Source organism: Plecotus auritus (assembly GCF_963455305.1).
Source record: "Plecotus auritus genome assembly, chromosome: 4".
In the NCBI taxonomy this organism is placed as follows: Eukaryota; Metazoa; Chordata; class Mammalia; order Chiroptera; family Vespertilionidae; genus Plecotus; species Plecotus auritus.
The window spans coordinates 60323274-60341553 of NC_137775.1; the positions used below are offsets into that span (position 1 = coordinate 60323274).

Here is an 18280-nt window from a genome sequence, read left to right on the forward strand (position 1 = left end):
AATTCTAGCAAATCAGATCCCAGCAGTACATCAGAAAGATCATACACCATGACGAAGCAGGATTTATACCAGGGATGCCAGGATGGTACAATATCCGCAAACCAATAAACGTGATACATTACGTAAACAAATTGAGGGAGAAAAATCACATAGTCATATTAATTGACGCAGAAAAAACATTTGACAAAATCCAACACCCTTTCTTGATAAAAACTCTCAGCAAGGTGGGATTAGAAGGATCATACCTCAACATCATAAAAGCCATATATGATAAACCCACAGCCAGCATCACACTCAATGGACAAAAACTAAAACCATTTCCCCTAAAAACAGGAACAAGACAGGGATGCCCTCTCTCACCACTCCTGTTCGACATAGTACTGGAAGTACTAGCCATTGCAATTAGACAAGAAGAAGAAATAAAAGGCATCCAAATTGGAAAAGAAGAAGTAAAACTGTCCTTATTCGCAGATGACATGATAGTGTACATAGAAAACCCTAAAGACTCCATCAAAAAACTATTAGACTTAATAAATGAATTCGGCAAGGTAGCAGGATACAAAATTAACGCCAAGAAATCTATGGCATTTCCATACACCGTAGTGAACTTACAGAAAGAGAGACTAAAAAAGCAATCCCATTTACCATCGTACCAAAAAAATTAAGATACCTAGGAATAAACTTAACTAAGGAGGTAAAAGACCTCTACTCAAAAAACTACAGGACACTGAAAAAAGAGATAGAGGAAGATATAAACAGATGGAAGAACATACCGTGTTCATGGATTGGTAGAATCAACACCATCAAAATGTCCATACTACCCAAAGCAATCTATAGATTCAATGCAATCCCCATTAAAATACCAATGGCATATTTCACAGACCTAGAACGAACTCTCCAAAAATTCATCTGGAATACAAAAAGACCCCGAATAGCTGCAGCAATTCTGAGAAAGAAGAACAAAGTAGGTGGGATCTCAATACCAGATATCAAGCTGTATTACAAAGCCACTGTTCTCAAAACAACCTGGTACTGGCACAAGAACAGACATATAGATCAATGGAATAGAATAAAGAACCCAGAAATTGACCCAAACCACTATGTCCAATTAATATTCGACAAAGGAGGCATGAACATACAATGGAATCAAGACAATCTCTTCAATAAATGGTGTTGGGAAAACTGGACAGATACATGCAAAAAAATGAAACTAGACCACCAACTTACACCATACACAAAAATAAACTCAAAATGGATAAAGGACTTAAACATAAGATGGGAAACCATAAAAATACTAAAGGAATCCAAAAGCAGCAAAATCTCAGACATATGCTGAAGGAACTTCTTCACTGATACTGCCCCTAGGGCAATGGAAGCCAAAGAGAAAATAAACAAATGGGACTACATCAAAATAAAAAGCTTTTGCACAGCAAAAGAAACCATCAACAAAACAACAAGAAAGACCACTACATGGGAACACATATTTGCCAATGTTATTGCTGATAAGGATTTAATCTCCAACATTTACAGGGAACTCAAACAACTCAACAAAAGGAAGATAAACAATCCAATCAAGAAATGGGCAAAGGACCTAAATAGAAACTTTTCAAAAGAAGACAAAGGAAGGCCAAGAGACATATGAAAACATGCTCAAAGTCACTAATTATCTGAAAGATGCAAATCAAAAGGACAATGCGGTACCATCTCACACCTGTCAGAATGGCTATCATCAACAAATCAATAAATGACAAATGTTGGCGAGGATGCAGAGAAAAAGGAACCCTGATGCACTGCTGGTGGGAATGCAGATTGGTGCAGCCACTGTGGAGAACAGTATGGAGTTTCCTCAAAAAACTAAAAATGGAACTGCCATTTGACCCAGTAATACCACTTCTAGGAATATATCCCAAGAAGCTAGAAACATCATTCAGAAAGGATATATGCACCCCTATGTTCATAGCAGCACAATTTACCATAGCTAAGATTTGGAAACAGCCTAAGTGCCCATCAGCAGATGAGTGGATTAAAAAACTGTGGTACATCTACACAATGGAATACTATGCTGCGCTAAAAAAGAAGGAATTCCTACCATTTGCAACAACATGGATGGAACTGGAGAGCAGTATGCTAAGTGAAATAAGCCAGTCAGAGAAAGATAAGTATCACATGATCTCACTCATTTGTGGAATATAATGAACAACACAAACTAATGAACAAAAAAAGTTCCAGAGACAGAGAAACATCGATCAGACCATTAAACCTCAGAGGGAAGGTAGGGGAGGGTGGGGGTAAGGGGGAGAGATCAACCAAAGGACTTGTATGCATGCATATGAGCCTAAACAATGGACACAGACAATAGGGGCATGAGGGTGTGAGTGGGGGGAATGGGGGGGGGGAATGGGGGAATAAGGACACATATGTAACACCTTAATCAATAAAGAAATTTTTTAAAAAAGAAAAATACCACATGATCTCACTCATTTATGGTAAATAAAGAACATTATAACCTGATGAATAAAAAGGTAGATACAGAGGCAGTGAAGCACCAAACAGACTGACAAATTACAGCAGGAAGGCTGGGGAGTGTTGGGGGGGGAGGGAAATAGATCAACCAAAGGTCTTGTATGCATGCATATAAGCACACCAGTGGACACAAGACACTGGGGGGGGTGGGATGAGGGCATGCGACAGGGGGTAGGGGAGGCTTGGGGAAGGTCAATGGGGGGAAAAAAGGAGAATATATGTACTAATATATGTATTATTTTAAACAATCAAAAATTTAAAAAAAATAAAGAAAGACTGGTTACAAAAAAACATAGTGTATGGAAGTTAGGGGTAGGAACACAGAGTGACTGCAAATGGATATGTGGAATATTTGTGGTAATAGATATGTTTGAAAAGTACAGTGTGGTGATCATTTCACTACTCTTCAAATATGTTTCTAAAAATCACTATATTGCATGTACTTTAAATAGGTGAATTTTATGATGTGTCATAAAATTATGTGGTAATTAATTATTCAATAGAGTGCCATACATACTACTCAAATTATTCACAAATTATGAATATAATCTCGGGGAAAGTGCTAAAACAGACTCTTGAGCCCCAGGTGAAGTGTGAATTTCTAACCTTTGTGGCTCCAAGATTAATAGTGGTAACAGAAGCAGATGCAGCAACAGTCATCTTTTCCGAAGAATCAGCTTGTTGCAGTATGCTCCAAAGCAATGTCACAGAGGACATGATCATATGAAGGATTGAGAGGATTCCTTTGCGGGCTTCATACAAGTGTCTGTGGTCTACATTGACCCAAAGCTATTAAAGTTGGGGGGAAAAACATATTATCACTTACTGAGGTTTTTAAATGGGAACTTGTATCTCATAATCTTTTTTAAAAAGTAAAATATTTGTGCAGTCTTACTTGGAGATACTGTGTAGTAGGATCCAACAAACAGTAATGGATAATGGCTGTGATCCCTTCTAAAAGAATAAGAATCATATCTGGTGGAATAATTGATGCCATCCACAGAGGCCTGAAATAAAAATGCATTCTTTGAACATAAGTTCTGAGAAACAAAAGTCCATATTTTATTAATATTAAATGTTCTAGGCACATAATAAGTGCTCAATAAAGATTACATAAATGACTTAAATAATAAATTAGTAGCTTTTCTGTCCTAATTTATAAAATAAATCAGTCACATTATATGTACTAAAGTTGTTTTTGGCTAAAATATTCTATACAAAATAATCAATGCCAGTAAATCTCTAGCAACTGTGTAGGGCAGGCATATCAATAATAAATAATACTGGCAGTTTTCTTATATTTTACATGTAGTTGCTGAGGTTATACAGGAGACAAACCAGAAATTAGTCTACTAATCATCTGGCTCATTTGGCAGACTAATTTTAAATATGGCCTGGGGATACATATGGAATTTCTCCTCCAAACAAGAAATAAAATCAGATAGGAAAAGATTTGTAATTTTAAATTAATTTAGTGTGAAATTAATTTGCCCTTAGATACATTCAGATAAAACTAGGGAAACCCTTTTCTGGGCTATTACTTTTGTCAGCTCAGAGAAGAAGAACGGAATTAATTTCAGCCCTTAGGAGGAAATGCCCTGTTTAAACATTACTTATCTTTTCCAATCTTCATTGTTTAATTATTATTCCTCAACCTGAATTTTCTTCTTTGTGAAAATGACATACTATTGGTAACCTACCTAGTGATACCCACTAATTTACTCACTTAAATTGTGACTGACATTCTGTATGACTATGCAGTTATATATGTGATGATTGTCAATTAAAATAAAGTTAAAAATCAACTCTTACCTACTATCAGATAATCCTGTTTCATATTTGTACTGCTGAATTAGGTTATCTAAATTTCTGCAAAGCTGTAGTGTCACAGAAACAACCACTCTCTGTAGAACTTTTCCCATGTAAGGCAGAGTAGATGTGATTAAACCAATCCATTGTGGGTGCATCTTACAAGCACAGTGTTGATGTAAGGCCCGTATCACTGCACAGAGGAACATGCCTTGGCATGTGATTGGCTGAGCATGCAAATACTGAAGAGAAGTCATGGGCTGATGGGGACTGATGTGTTCCAGATCAGATACAACAAAATCAAAACCTGTTTCATTCTCTTCAGGGACAGTCATTACCCAGTGTTCTAGAACAATGAGTCTCTGAAGAACTTTAAGAAGTTGTGACTGGAGTGTGCTGCCATTGTCAAACTCATCCTCTGAGAAATTGATAAGGCTGTCTTCTGAGAAACCTTCTTCCACAGCAATCACATTCTTACCTGCCATTTTTTCACTATGCCATTTCTGTGCACTAAAGATAGATGACAGTAAACAGTGAAGAATTACTTTCTGAACTTTGCACTTAGATAACATATCAGAGATAAAACTAGGGAAACCCTTTGCTGAGTTTTCTATTACTTTTGCCAGCTCAGTAAAGAGAAGTGTCAAAATTTCTATGCTCATCATCTGCATGTTTCGATTGCCTATTAAATCTTGTGCAGTGACCTTGACATGAGTTGGGTAATGGCTACGCATGTAATATAAACAGAGGGAAATGAGAATTTCTATGTACATAGAACTCCTGAAGTTATGATTTGAGTCCACTGGAATGTGACTATAAAAGTCTTTGCCCATAACAGAAATCCGGTGTCTGGCCAACAGATTCTGAAGCAGAGATAACTGAGGAGTATACACATTATTTATACTAGTGGTTGAAATGGCATTTACAAAAGCAATAGGGTTAGTTTTCAATATGGCTTTGATGGCAGAAAAAGCATAAAGAGTCCTGGATGAATCATACAACTGGAGATACAGGAGCACATGCTGATAGAGAGGATGGATGTTGAAACTGGGAGATTTCCGTGATCCTGGAGAACCCATGTCACTCTCGATTTCAGAAATGTCTCCCTCTCCACAGCTATACCAGTTCTCTAAATCCAGACCATCACTAAAAAATACACTGGTTTGTTTGAGTTTTTCATTTGAAGTTTTTTTCTTGTCATCATCCTTTTTCTTGGCAAGTTTTACTTTAGGTTTTGCTCCTGGCTGTTTGCCTGACTCCTTAACAATTGTTTCTTTCTCTGAGACTTTTTCTGATAATTTTTCTTTGAAGCTGAACTGAATACTACTGTGACTCCTCTGTCTAGATTTGGTTTCTGTGGAAGCAAGAGAAGAGTCATGGGGAGTCTGTGTGGTTTCGGAAATACAAGGTGAGGAGCTATTTCTGGAGATTCCAGTTGCCATACACTCACGGCCATCTTCTGCAGACACTGAGAGAAACTGAGATCTTTCGTTACTCAGCGAAGTACTCTGACTCTGCTGAGTGGACTGATCTTCACTTTTAATTGGCTCCTCGCCTGGATCCACATCACTGTGCTTTGGGGGCATAGCTTCAATTTCTAACTGAGAAGTAGCTGATGCCGATTCTGCTTCGAGGCCACTTACAACTTTACATATCAGGTCAAACACTACCTGCTGAACATCATCATCTGGGGAGCTTGTGTTCAGCATCTGAGAGTCCTCTTGGGCATTTACATTTTCAGGATCAACTTCATAACTCAGGTTGTCCCCAGCAGAGGACTGTGAACATCCAGAGTCAGAACTCTGAAGTATTTCTATCTGTTGGTCTGGAAGATCAAAATCAGATACAATCATTGGAATTGTCTCACTGCTGGTACTTAGAAGGGAAAGTCTGTCACTTAATGGATTAACGGTGAGACTAAAGTTCTCTATTTCGTCCACGGTAAGCGGCTTTTCACCATTTTCTTTAGATGCAATGAGTTGTATTTGGCTTACTGGTATATGAAAAAATAGTAAAAAAGAAAAAATTTTAAATAATGAAAATGTAGAAATGTACACTGAACTCAAGAATTTTAATCATTAGTTTCAAAACCTACTTATATTTTACTATTAAAAATCATATTTTATTACTATTTTACACCTTTTAAGTTAGAAAATTATATAGATAACTGTTAACTAGAATTTAATAAACACAATTCAACAATAGAAGGCCTATTATTCAATTAAACTTAAAACAGAAGAGCACATTTAACACAGATGAAATATAAAAATTTGCCCTCATTCCCAAATAAGACATCCTTTTTTACTGCAGTTCAAAATATTAGTGTTCTTTTCCTCCCTGTGTTATACTAAAGAGAAGTATAAAAATACAACCTCCTTGATTCTGATAAAATTCAAAAAACGTTTAGGAATAATCTAGTATGAGTAATTCCCTAAACCAACAGACAATGAGGGTGAGAGAAGAAAGACAACATTGTTCCCTCTAAGGAGCTTAAAATCAGCGGGGGGATCACCAATACATTAATCTATTTCTATACTTTTTGGAGAGCATACTACATTGATGGAATTCTTTTAGAATGGATGGAAGGCTTAGTTGCATATGAATGGTACAAACCAAATGCTATCACTTTCAGGGAAAGCATCATGATACCACAGGTGAGGTCTGAGATTGATTTCAGAGGAGAGGTGAGAATTCAGCAGACAAGCTGGAACTGTGATGGTAGGTAGCGATAATACATAGAAGTTCTGGCAATTAGCAGGGTAGGGCATTTTTTAGAAGATTCAGGAAAAGAAGTGGAAAGGAATCTGGAGGAAGGAAGAAAGACTCTGTAGAAACACTCTTAAAAGTGAAATAGCAGGATGGTGTAGTTCCAGCTTGCATCACTTACCAGCAGTGAGCCTTTGAAATAGCATAGCCTTCTAAGAATCAGCTCCCTGCTCAGTATAATTACTTTTTTATTGCTGACCTCATAGGGTTGTTGAGACACAAATGATATAAGTGAGAATCTTCTGTCCCTTTCATATAATAAATTAATCTAATCCTGTGTTATAAAAGGCTTCACCCAACAGTTTGTAGAGTGTAATAATAGTATTTACCACTTAAAATATGCCAGTCACTACACTAAACATGTCATAAATATGACTTGAGAAATGGGTTATGATTCCCATTTTCAGATGAGGAAAATGACTCATGAAATATAAATATGCACTATAAGCTTACTACGCATTCCTAATGAAGTATCTGCAGAGCCTTGTAGGACTAGGATTGCAAAATAAAACTAAAGGTATTTCCATCAAAACTGAAGGATGTCTCTGACCAATGCTGTGCTGATGACTCCGAAAGAAGAGTCAACTGATAAGAGAACCAACTTCTCTAAGAGGGTCACTGACGAAGCACATACAGACATGGCCCACATGAGCACTGCTAGTGCATGCAGAGGGGAGAAAATAAGCCCATTCAAAAAATCTCACAATCAATTCTCTTGTCAATCACTGTTGTGTTCAACTCTCACTTTATTTTAAAAACTTAACTCTAAATAGAGCTGTTCTACTTGCATGTGATATTCACCATTGCTACATGCAAAATTTTCCATGAAATTCTTGTCACTTTCTTCTCCAGGATAACAAGCCTTATTCCAGTAACGTTCTGCTTGAACACGCTGCACTGAAACCCTCTGAGTTTTGGGATGAAGCAGGAGCAATAGCAATGGCTCCAAAACTCTTGCAATATCATGTCTTTGTAGAACTTGGTTTAGCCAGGCTTGTCCCACAGAGCTGGTAGAACCATCGATACTGTTAAGGCTATCTAACATGATGAACAATGACCTACAATAAACACAAATAAGTAAAGAACAAAATACCTACTTTTACTGTGACACTAACTTTTCTAAAATTAACATTATAAGTTGTGTTTCTTATTTTGAATTAACCATTTTAAACTAGTCATACTTCAGGATAACTTTGACCACAGCATTTTAATAATCTTAATCTCACAGTCTCAGTAGATACAATAAGGAGAAAACAGTCTTTTCCCCTTTTGTAGGTATTTGGATTCCTGAAATTTCACAAGCATGCATTATTCTTAAGATAAATAGTAAAGAATAAAATTAAAAAAACACCTTACAAAATTAGTCTTGTTTTAGCAACATATTCCTGTCACCAAATACTGAACCCTCTTCCAATTCAAGTCAATGTTACCTCTATGTTGGTCCATGTTCCTCTGTTCCCATTCTCTTTATGAATCAAAACTATGCACTTAATTCAAGGCATGAGGGATGGTTTGGATCAGAATACCCATGATTCAAATCTGGGCCATTCATTTGATATATGTGTGCTCTTGGGCAAGTCACAACTTCTCTGGGCCTTCACTGCCTCACTTGTATGATGAGGAAACATGGTCGTCAAATTAGAGATGGTATTTGTAAAGTTTCTAGGCCTAGGGACTACTTTGTTATAGAAGTTCAATAGCAGATCATTTAAAGATGGTGATGCTGCTTGAAAAGCACCAGTTGACATAACATTCAGTAGAGCAGACATGTGATCTGAGCTGGGCTTTAAACATAGATTTGTGGCCACCTCTATGAAACCTGCTGGTGAGATTGCTATCTTATGTCAATATACGAATCTACCTGTAAGTGGCATCTACTTGGAAGTCAATGCAAATCTCATATTTTGGGAATGAGTCATCTAAATAGGCTAGACAAATTTCAGAACCACTCTCAGGCACCTATAGGTTCTTTGAATCCATGAAAGGGATATCAGTATTTTAGCTTTAGATTTTAATAAATACCAGTTCAGGCAAAAGATTGAGAATAACTGCTAGAGAAACACTTATACAATGTACTGTTTATATGTTATGTTACTGAATGTGATTACAGATTCAAGAAGGCTGTCTCCACTGCTGTAATCCTGATACCTGGAATGGCACCTACCACATTATTGGGACTTGATAAACAGTAATCCAATAAATGAGGGACGCTGGGTGCTCCAGAGCAAAAAAAGGCAAATCTGGCAGATAAATGAAATCTGGTAGATACATGAAAATGCCATGAATTTTAATGTAGCTTAGATTTTTAACAATAATTTATGTTCTATTTATAAAATGTGTACATTGCTATTTCCTACCCCTGCCAAACAAAGGAGTCAACAAGAGAAATTAAGATATCTGAAGATAAAATCTGAACATAAAATGCAACCAACCTGTCAAAAGAACGTGCAAAAGATGAAGACTTATTTATATGGAGGTCCCTTGTTAGATGCCAAAGAACTGCAAATTTTGCATGCGCTTCCATCTTTATTTTCTGAGGAGGAATATAAGAGATTACATTATTTTACTTTCCTTTGAAGATATTAAGCTATTTTAGTAAAAATCAAAGAAGCTATTTAAGAGTGTTATGTTCAATGTTCATGATACTCCAAAACACTGCAATAAACTTTATTTTTTCATGGAAGTAGAAACATAGAAAATACCTAAATAAATACAAAATATTAAACATAAAGGATCACCTTATGCTGCCGGATAAATAATTATTCAATTCAGAGAGGTAATCAGTTTACTAGGTTATTGTAAGGAAAAGTGTTGATAATGTGCATGCCTCATGATATTCTCAGTATAGGAAGCACTTTCCCCTCATTTTGATATAAATACTTAGTAGTCAAAATTGATTTTATTGTACTATATGATTTACTTTTGCTCCCAGAAATTATATATTAATCACAAATGAATTTATCACTTACAAAGCTGGTTTTATTTGATTAAAAAATTTAAACACCTAAAACATATTTCTACAATAAAAATATTACACTATTTTTGGGATTATTTGAATAAGATTTAAGTGTTAAGATAATAATGGATAGAACAATGTAAAAATAAATTATTTAGAAAGACCAGCATTTGGTATTAGATAATGAACACGTATTAATGTAAATCAAGTAGCAATTGTGATATTATTAAATTGTTTATAGTCTTTCTCTAGCTCTTGTAGAATCCTTCAAGTAAAAGCCCCCCCCCAAAACCAGTAACGGCAACTATTTAAGTTGCTTGAGAATTGCTTGCTTTTTCTGTGGGCATAATAAATGCTTTTCCTATAAACCCCATGTTTGTACATCAACCAATACAAACATGTAAAAAAAAAAAGTAAATAATAACAGGTACTTTAACTTTTTACATGGCTGTGTAGTATCTTTATTCAGGACTTAGTATTTCTTTACAAATGAAATATTACACAAGTAAACAGGTATATAATTTGTCCTAAATATATGTAATGTAATGTAAAACAAAATTTAATTAAAATATAAGGCTTTATTTAAAATTTTATTTCTGAACAGTTTTGAAAGAATGTGTTGCAGCTAAAATAGAATTTTAACATTTTTCCTGGGAATAAACTTTTCATTCTTTTTCATTTACTTCTCCATTTGCCACTTCCCTACCCTGCCAAATGTTTCGTTTACTCAACATAATGCCTTTTTGTTTTAATCATGTTTCTTGTTGTTGTTATTATTTTTTCTAAATATATTTTTATTCATTTCAGAGAGGAAAGGAGAGGGAGAGATAGAAACTATCAATGATGAGAGAGAATCACTGATCAGCTGCCTCCTGCACGTCCCCTATTGGGGATAGGGCAGGTATGTGTCCTTCACCCGAATTGAACCTGGGACCCTTCAGTCCACAGGCCAAACCAGCCAGGGCAACACAATGCCTTTTTGAGTATGACCCATTCAAACTCACTAGAATTGAGGCTTTATTCAATTAGGGCAATCCACTTCTAAAAGCTATTTAATAAAATCTTGAGTATATATTACAGAGCAGGTGCAGGAAGACCACATACTTCATTAAGTTACCTGGAAGAGATCAATTAGAATGTGTTCCAACTTCTTCTCAGGCTCACTCGTAACTCAGACATCTTTACTCTAACTGACCTATGTGTCACTTCCTATACATTAGAATACAAAATCCTTATTTTGGATATGTAATGTAATGAAAATAACACAATCTCACATATTAGCATTATATAGCTGATAAATATAACTGACACCTATTATTTCGTTTCCCATGTATTAATGTATCCATCAGTACCACAACTGAGGCCACTGAGGCCTCTTGAAATGAGTCTAGAACTTGGACCAGCAAAAACCTTAATCATCACTACCTATAAACTGGTGTCCTGAACCAAGAAGTAAACCCAGTATTTGATTTTGAGTTACTTAATTTTTCATATTACTGATGCTTTTGTAAAGAACTTTCCTCTAAAAAGAATAGAACCTTTATTTTAAAGACATTAAAATCACTCTGAACAAACCTCTATTTTCTCTTATTCAGATACTAGCTGCAATCATTTTCCTAAGGTTTCCCAACTTTACATTTGGTATAATAGGAATGGGGAGTGGACACAGGATAAGAGAAGTCACCTTGTCTTTATGAGTTAACTGCTGGCTTATCACATCCTCACAGATGCTGGAAGAAGGAACCAAGTTATGTAATTGGTAGAACAGCTCCACACTCTTTTGGTGGTGCTGAGGGGTTCTATCTCCCAGCTGGTCCCATAGTGTGAAAGCTACATGCTGTAGAAAAAGAGGTAAAGGTAACAATATTATAAAACCATGAATGTAAACTCATTAACAAACTTGCTACTTGTACATACAAGTCAGACGGCCAAAACTCGAAGGTCTTTAATACTCATTCTGACACTGAGATGGGATTTAAAAGTGTACCTTTCACCTGCCTACTGTCATTCAGGCCCTTAGAACCTCTGATGATAGTCCTTTAATATTATTTATCTTAAACATCAGACATGTAAGCACTTTCTGCAGAGCCAAAATAAGTCCCCATTTCACTATTTTAATGACATTTAGTAAAGTGATGCTAGAATACATTATTTTTTTTAATGTATTTTATTGATTTTTACAGAGAGGAAGGGAGAGGGATAGTTAGAAACATCGATGAGAGAGAAACATCGATCAGTTGCCTCCTGCACACCTCCTACTGGGGATGTGCCCGCAACCAAGGTACATGCCCTTGACTGGAATCGAACCTGGGACCCTTCAGTCTGCATGCCGACGCTCTATCCACTGAGCCAAACCAGCTAGGGCAATACATTATCCTTAAGAGGGCACAACTCCCACATTGGATACTTAATAATTACAGGGATATGTTGCAAAGTGAAATAGCCCAAATATCCAAACTACTTAAGGCATATAAAGTAGGTCATCTGTATTTCAGAGTTCCATGTATGCGTTAACACAGCACTTGCTCTATGACAGCGTTAAAAAAAAAGTACAATCATCAGGGTTTATCACTACAACCTTATAGAAATCAACTTTAATCCAGCAGCAGGAACTATCTGGAGTGGCACAACGACTTGAAAGCAGATAAAGAAATGTTTAAATTTTTTATGTATAAAAAATCTGCTTAAGATGTAAAACAATACAAATATACTTGATGTTCTTTCTATATAGAGAATATCATTTGTACTGTTGCAGAAATTAGAGACTACATCTTTCCTAAATGTCATCATACACCACAGATAATAAGCAAACAATATAAAGTCAGAAAAACTTTTCCTAGGAGTTTTGAAGAGTTAAGTTGTACAAAGCAAAAGTGCCACAACCACTTCATCTGGAAATAAGTTTTACTCTATAGAGCTTTCCTTTATACTTTTTTATTTTAGCTGAAATTATTTCCTCCATGGATTTAGTGCTTTAATAATTGCCTTTTATTTACCTTAATTCTCCCCTCATCCTTATCTTTTTTCTCCACACAAAAGTGGGAACAAGATGGGAAAAGCAGTACACATCAAGTGGGGTATCTTTTTCTATACAGTATGATATTAAGGTGTTAAATTAAGCCTGATTATCATCTTTAAAATCTTTGCCATGCAAACTAGGTCAAGTATCATCTTAGTCATGTATGTATTTAGAATTTACCTTAAAAAATTCAGTCTTCTCAGCTATGTACTTCAGATTGCCCAGAGTGAGGGGAGGTCTAATAACCACAGCTACTCTTCCCTGGTTTGGACTTAAGGGTTGCACAGGTTCCACACTGTTGATGTTTTCCCCAGTGACCATGACCACAGACTGAGTCAATCCCACCAGGTCCATGACTAGTGAGATAGCGACACTCTGCACACTGAAATCACTTGCTTGGGTGCACGCATTCATTAGAGTCTGGAGCCACAGTGGAGGCTGCACATGCTCACAGTCTAAAACAAAAGATGGAAGCCAACACAGTTCATCACACTAAACCTTCATACATACCCTAACTCCCCAGTTAATTTAAAATAACAAAGCTCCTCTACTTGCTACCTTTAGGTCTTGATCTGTTAACAAAACCAATGGCTTCTCAACTAGACTAGAAAATACAGCAGTAACAAGACTCTCATAAACTTGTTTTTCATATGTACTTTTCTCTTGCCAAGTTATACAATCTGTTTTCCTGTACTGATATTGTGTATTAGTCAAACATTATGTAACTACTGAACTGTGTGTATATATAAAAATTTACATAAAGGTAAATACATATACTAGTCATAATAAAGAAAACCAGTGAGAAAAACAGTGGCTCTAAATATTAGATTCATTTTCTCCAAAGAATGGAGTTAATTTCCTTCTTTCTATTCACTTGCAAGAAAACTGTACAAGACTTCAAAATCACAAACTTTTCCAACATAATCTCCCCATGACAGTATTTAATTTAAAAATATCTACAAATTAAAAAACACCTTAAAAAATTAACTGTCAAAACAAATCTCAGTTTTAATATCTGAGTACTCCTGGGTTAAAAAAAAATAGCATGCCGCAGAAATACATTTGAATGTGAATAAAACAAACTACCTTACCAGTCTCTGACTGTTCAGAATGTAACTCTGAGGTATGGTTCCCATCTGCAATGTAAACTGGAAAACTTGAGCACTCCAGGAAGAGCTGGCAGGCAGCAAGGAAGGCAGAAAGGTATTCTTTTGAAGTTTTCTGTTTACTTATATTTCTGTCTTTTACATCTCCTTGTGAATCCCTGTCCCATTTTGAAGTGTCTCCTTGCTCTCGGCTGAGATCCCCATGATGCTCTGTAGCCAAAGCTTGTGAAAAAGAGTTACTCTGAACAATGTAGAGGTTGATAAGTCTGGTGAGAAACTGCTGGACATACTCCAAGCAGCACTGCATTGCAGTCTTTTGGACTGTCTTCCCAGCTCGGGTTGCTGTCCCCTGAGTGACTAGGGAGGCAGGCTGGATGATGGTTTCTTCAGATCCCACAGTGGAAGCCGTTTCTGTCTCAGAGGATGTGCTACCAATTGGGATGACAGCTGCTCCCTGCCCCTCACTCAGTTCTCTGTCAATGTCGTCAGTTCGGTCTGCTTGATACTGTATAAACTCAGTGAATCCACTCTCTGATGACTGACTACTTGGTGGATTTTCTCCATCTTCAAACACTTCAGTAGGATTTTCAAGAGAAACTGATGATACCTGGTAGAGATGAAAAAGAACTGCTTAGTAGCTAAATATATATATTAGGAATTAAAAATTAGAAATGACCATGTTTGGAGAAAAGTCAATTTTAGATTCCTATTCACAACTTTATATATTCAGTTAAATCTTAAAATAGTTTCTACAATTGATTTATATGTCTATGATAATCAATAGGAAATATGGATATGGTTTTAATGAATATATCAATTTAAGTCATTCAGTAAATATTTATTTTTCACTTTATGCATAGCATAAAATTATGTTCATGAGGGCAAAATATGTGAATGTACAAATTTCTAAGATTCACATCCTTTTTTTCAAAAGACTAAGAATTTATTCAATCTACTTCATGAAAACACTTTCCTAATGTCTAAATAATGTAATTTTCTTAATGTCTACACAATGTAAGGAATAAGAATTAGAAATAAAATCTAGTAGGTCATCTGTTCAGGACTGCATGAGTGAAATTTGCCTGAAAAGTATAAAGTACTATTTAAATGTTTGCTATTAACATTCTTACATTCTTTCAGTGAACAGTTACTGAACCTACATTATGTGCTAGACACTGTATTGGGTACTAGGAATTAAAGGAATAGTTTATAATCTAGAGGACAAGATAGGAAACAATTAATTAAAATATAAATTTAAAAATGAAGCAGCTACTGCAGAAGAGCGGGAATGGGTAGACTGTTCCCTTCCTATGGTAAGACTAGTACAAATCATTATGCATATTTTCTGGCCTAGTGTAAGTAAACAAAAGTCTCAGCATGAGTTCTTTGGGAGATTGTGCCAGAGCATCATTTGAAATTGAATAAGATCGCTAAAGATAAGCACTAAATGTTCTGCTGCCACAAAGTGGGGCCTCACCCAATGTTCCTTGCTCCAGTGAATCATACCACCATTCATCAACCCAGGAAGACAGAAACGTAGGGGGCATTCTTGGAACCTTGTCCACCTCTCCTCCACACTTCTTTTACATCCACTTCAGTATAGTGGTTAAGGGTGCTTGCTGGCCATTAGTCAGCTAAGGCTCTGCCACTTACTAGCTTGGGAAGTTCTTTAACTTCAAACCTTGGTCTCCTAATTTGTATAAATGACATGACAGTAATTCCTACATTTTACAGTTGTTATGACAATTAAGTAAGACAGGATAAAGTACCTGGCATAATACCTGACACTTAATAGACATTCAATAAATGTAAGTAATTACTCATTACCCTTACCGATCCATTACTACCTCTTACTGATTTTTCCTCCTAAATATGGCTAATCCATCCATTTCTCTGTCTTAACTCTCCCATCTTATCACGTTACCACCACCTCTCACCAGCACTACTGCAGGTCTTCCCACACCCATTTTTGTTTCTAGATCCATACTCCACACTGCAGCCAGAGTAATTTTTCTAATACATAAATCTGATTACGCCACTTGCCTTTTTCCCTTGAGTGTGTTCCTAAGATAAAGAGTAAAAGCCTTAGTACAGTGAATTAGCTCTGTAAGACCTGGCTCCTGCCTACCTCAAGAGCTGGATCTCCCCAACACTGTCTGCAGTGAGCTCCTGTCTGCCTAACCCTTTGCAAATGTTCTTTCCTCTAGCAAATGTTCTTTCCTCTAGCAAATGTTTTTACCTCACTCATACCCTAAATTACTTTGGGGTTTCACTCAATACTTTCTCAAGAAAGCCTTCTTGACCCCCAATCTAGATCAGATCCATATTTGTACCACTCATATTTTCCTTCATTCATCACAACTGTAATTAAGTGTGTAATTATTTGCTTAATGTCTGTCTCCTAGAAAGAAAGGGTAGAGTGGGCAGAGACTGTGCCTAGTTCAACCTCTGGATACCCAGCATTAGTGAATGAATGAAGACAGGCTATATTCTCTATTTCAAAGATAAGACAACTGAGCCGAAACCGGTTTGGCTCAGTGGATAGAGCGTTGGCCTGCGGACTGGAGGGTCCCAGGTTCGATTCCGGTCAAGGGCATGTACCTTGGTTGCGGGCACATCCCCAGTGGGAGGTGTGCAGGAGGCAGCTGATCGATGTTTCTCTCTCATCGATGTTTCTAGCTCTCTATCCCTCTCCCTTCCTCTCTCTGTAAAATATCAATAAAATATATTTAAAAAAAAAAAAAAAAAGATAAGACAACTGAGGCTCAGGGAAGTTAAAAGATAAATAAAACAACAAAAACAACAACAACAAACTTGCCCTAGGCGGTTGCTCAGTGGATAGAGCATCGGCCCACAGACTTAAGGGTCCCGGGATCGATTATATTCTGGTCAAGAGCAGGTACCCTGGTTGCAGGCTTGATCCCCAACCCTGGTACGTGTGAGTGTGTCTCTCTCACATCGATGTTTCTCTCTCTCTGTCTCTCCCCGTCCCTTTCACTCTCTCTAAAAATCACTGGAAAAATATCCTCAGGTGAGGATTAACAACAACAAAAACAACCCCCAAAAAACTTGCCCAAGGTTATAACAAATAAATTTATTAGTCAGTAGAAGAGCTCAATTCGGTGATCCTAATCTTCATAACTCTTTTCACCATATCACTTCATCTGTAACAGTATGAGAACTTTTCATATTATAATGCCAAAGTTAGAGATGGCTATCATAATGACCTTACCAATTTCTTTCCTTTGAAAGGTTAACAATCATCTAAAATCTTGTATTAATACATTTTTAAAAAGAAGTATTATTTAAATGGTAGAATTGTCATTAACTTTAGTGTAAAGTCATTTCTGTATTGATCTTTTTTAAAGATCATAAAACAATGGATATTAAATTACTAGAATTCAAGCTACAAAATTCAATTAAAGTTGCATACATTTATAATATTTAGTTGTATCGTCTATATTACATAACTAGGCTTCAAATTATTTTATAATAAAATGTCTTTCTAAAAATAGAAAGAAATAACATGTGTTGGACATCTGGGTATAAAGAGCCAATACACTGATTTAAAAAAAAATGTACTAAGAGCATAGAGACAAAATTAGACTTATAATTTTTTAAAGAACCATTCCTTCACTTACACTTTAAAAAATTACAGAAAATACCCTCAGCTTTCAAATATGATCAATATTCAGACATCTCAATGAAGATAATACCATTGTGCTTCAGTAAAAAGTAGGAAAGAAGATATAAGCCCTGGGAACATAGAAGAAAACCAGAGATGAGGTGGTGGTGGAGCAATAAGAAGGGAATAGGGGAGAGAGAGACAGAAACAGAGAGAGAAGCATATGCTAAGGTTAATGAACCGTTATATATTTTTAAAAGTATATTATTTAATTGTATTTCATTACTAAAAATCGATGTTCCTAATACCTTACCTTTAATCATCAATAAGTGCCTCCAGATGTTTTCTACATAGTAAATATTCATATATTTAAATATGCTCAGAGATTGCTCAGATCCTTTCCCTACTCTCACTAAGTTCATTTAAATAAAAAGCAAAGCTTCAAAAGCAGTTAATACTTATATTAGTTTTATTTC

The 18280-nt window shown here is 36.1% G+C and overlaps 1 protein-coding gene across 1 annotated transcript in view; it reads right to left on the minus strand.

Annotated features, from left to right (window-relative positions):
* DOP1A (DOP1 leucine zipper like protein A) overlaps positions 1 to 18280 on the minus strand; it is a 113602-nt gene that overhangs the window by 34177 nt on the left and 61145 nt on the right. Inside the window, exons 17-24 of the mRNA XM_080667086.1 lie at positions 14165 to 14786; positions 13254 to 13528; positions 11739 to 11891; positions 9531 to 9631; positions 7900 to 8156; positions 4336 to 6325; positions 3419 to 3530; positions 3130 to 3312 (exon numbers count right to left, since the gene is read on the minus strand). Of these exons, the coding sequence (XP_080523212.1) occupies positions 3130 to 3312; positions 3419 to 3530; positions 4336 to 6325; positions 7900 to 8156; positions 9531 to 9631; positions 11739 to 11891; positions 13254 to 13528; positions 14165 to 14786 (3693 nt within the window). The remainder of the gene's footprint in view (positions 1 to 3129; positions 3313 to 3418; positions 3531 to 4335; positions 6326 to 7899; positions 8157 to 9530; positions 9632 to 11738; positions 11892 to 13253; positions 13529 to 14164; positions 14787 to 18280) is intronic.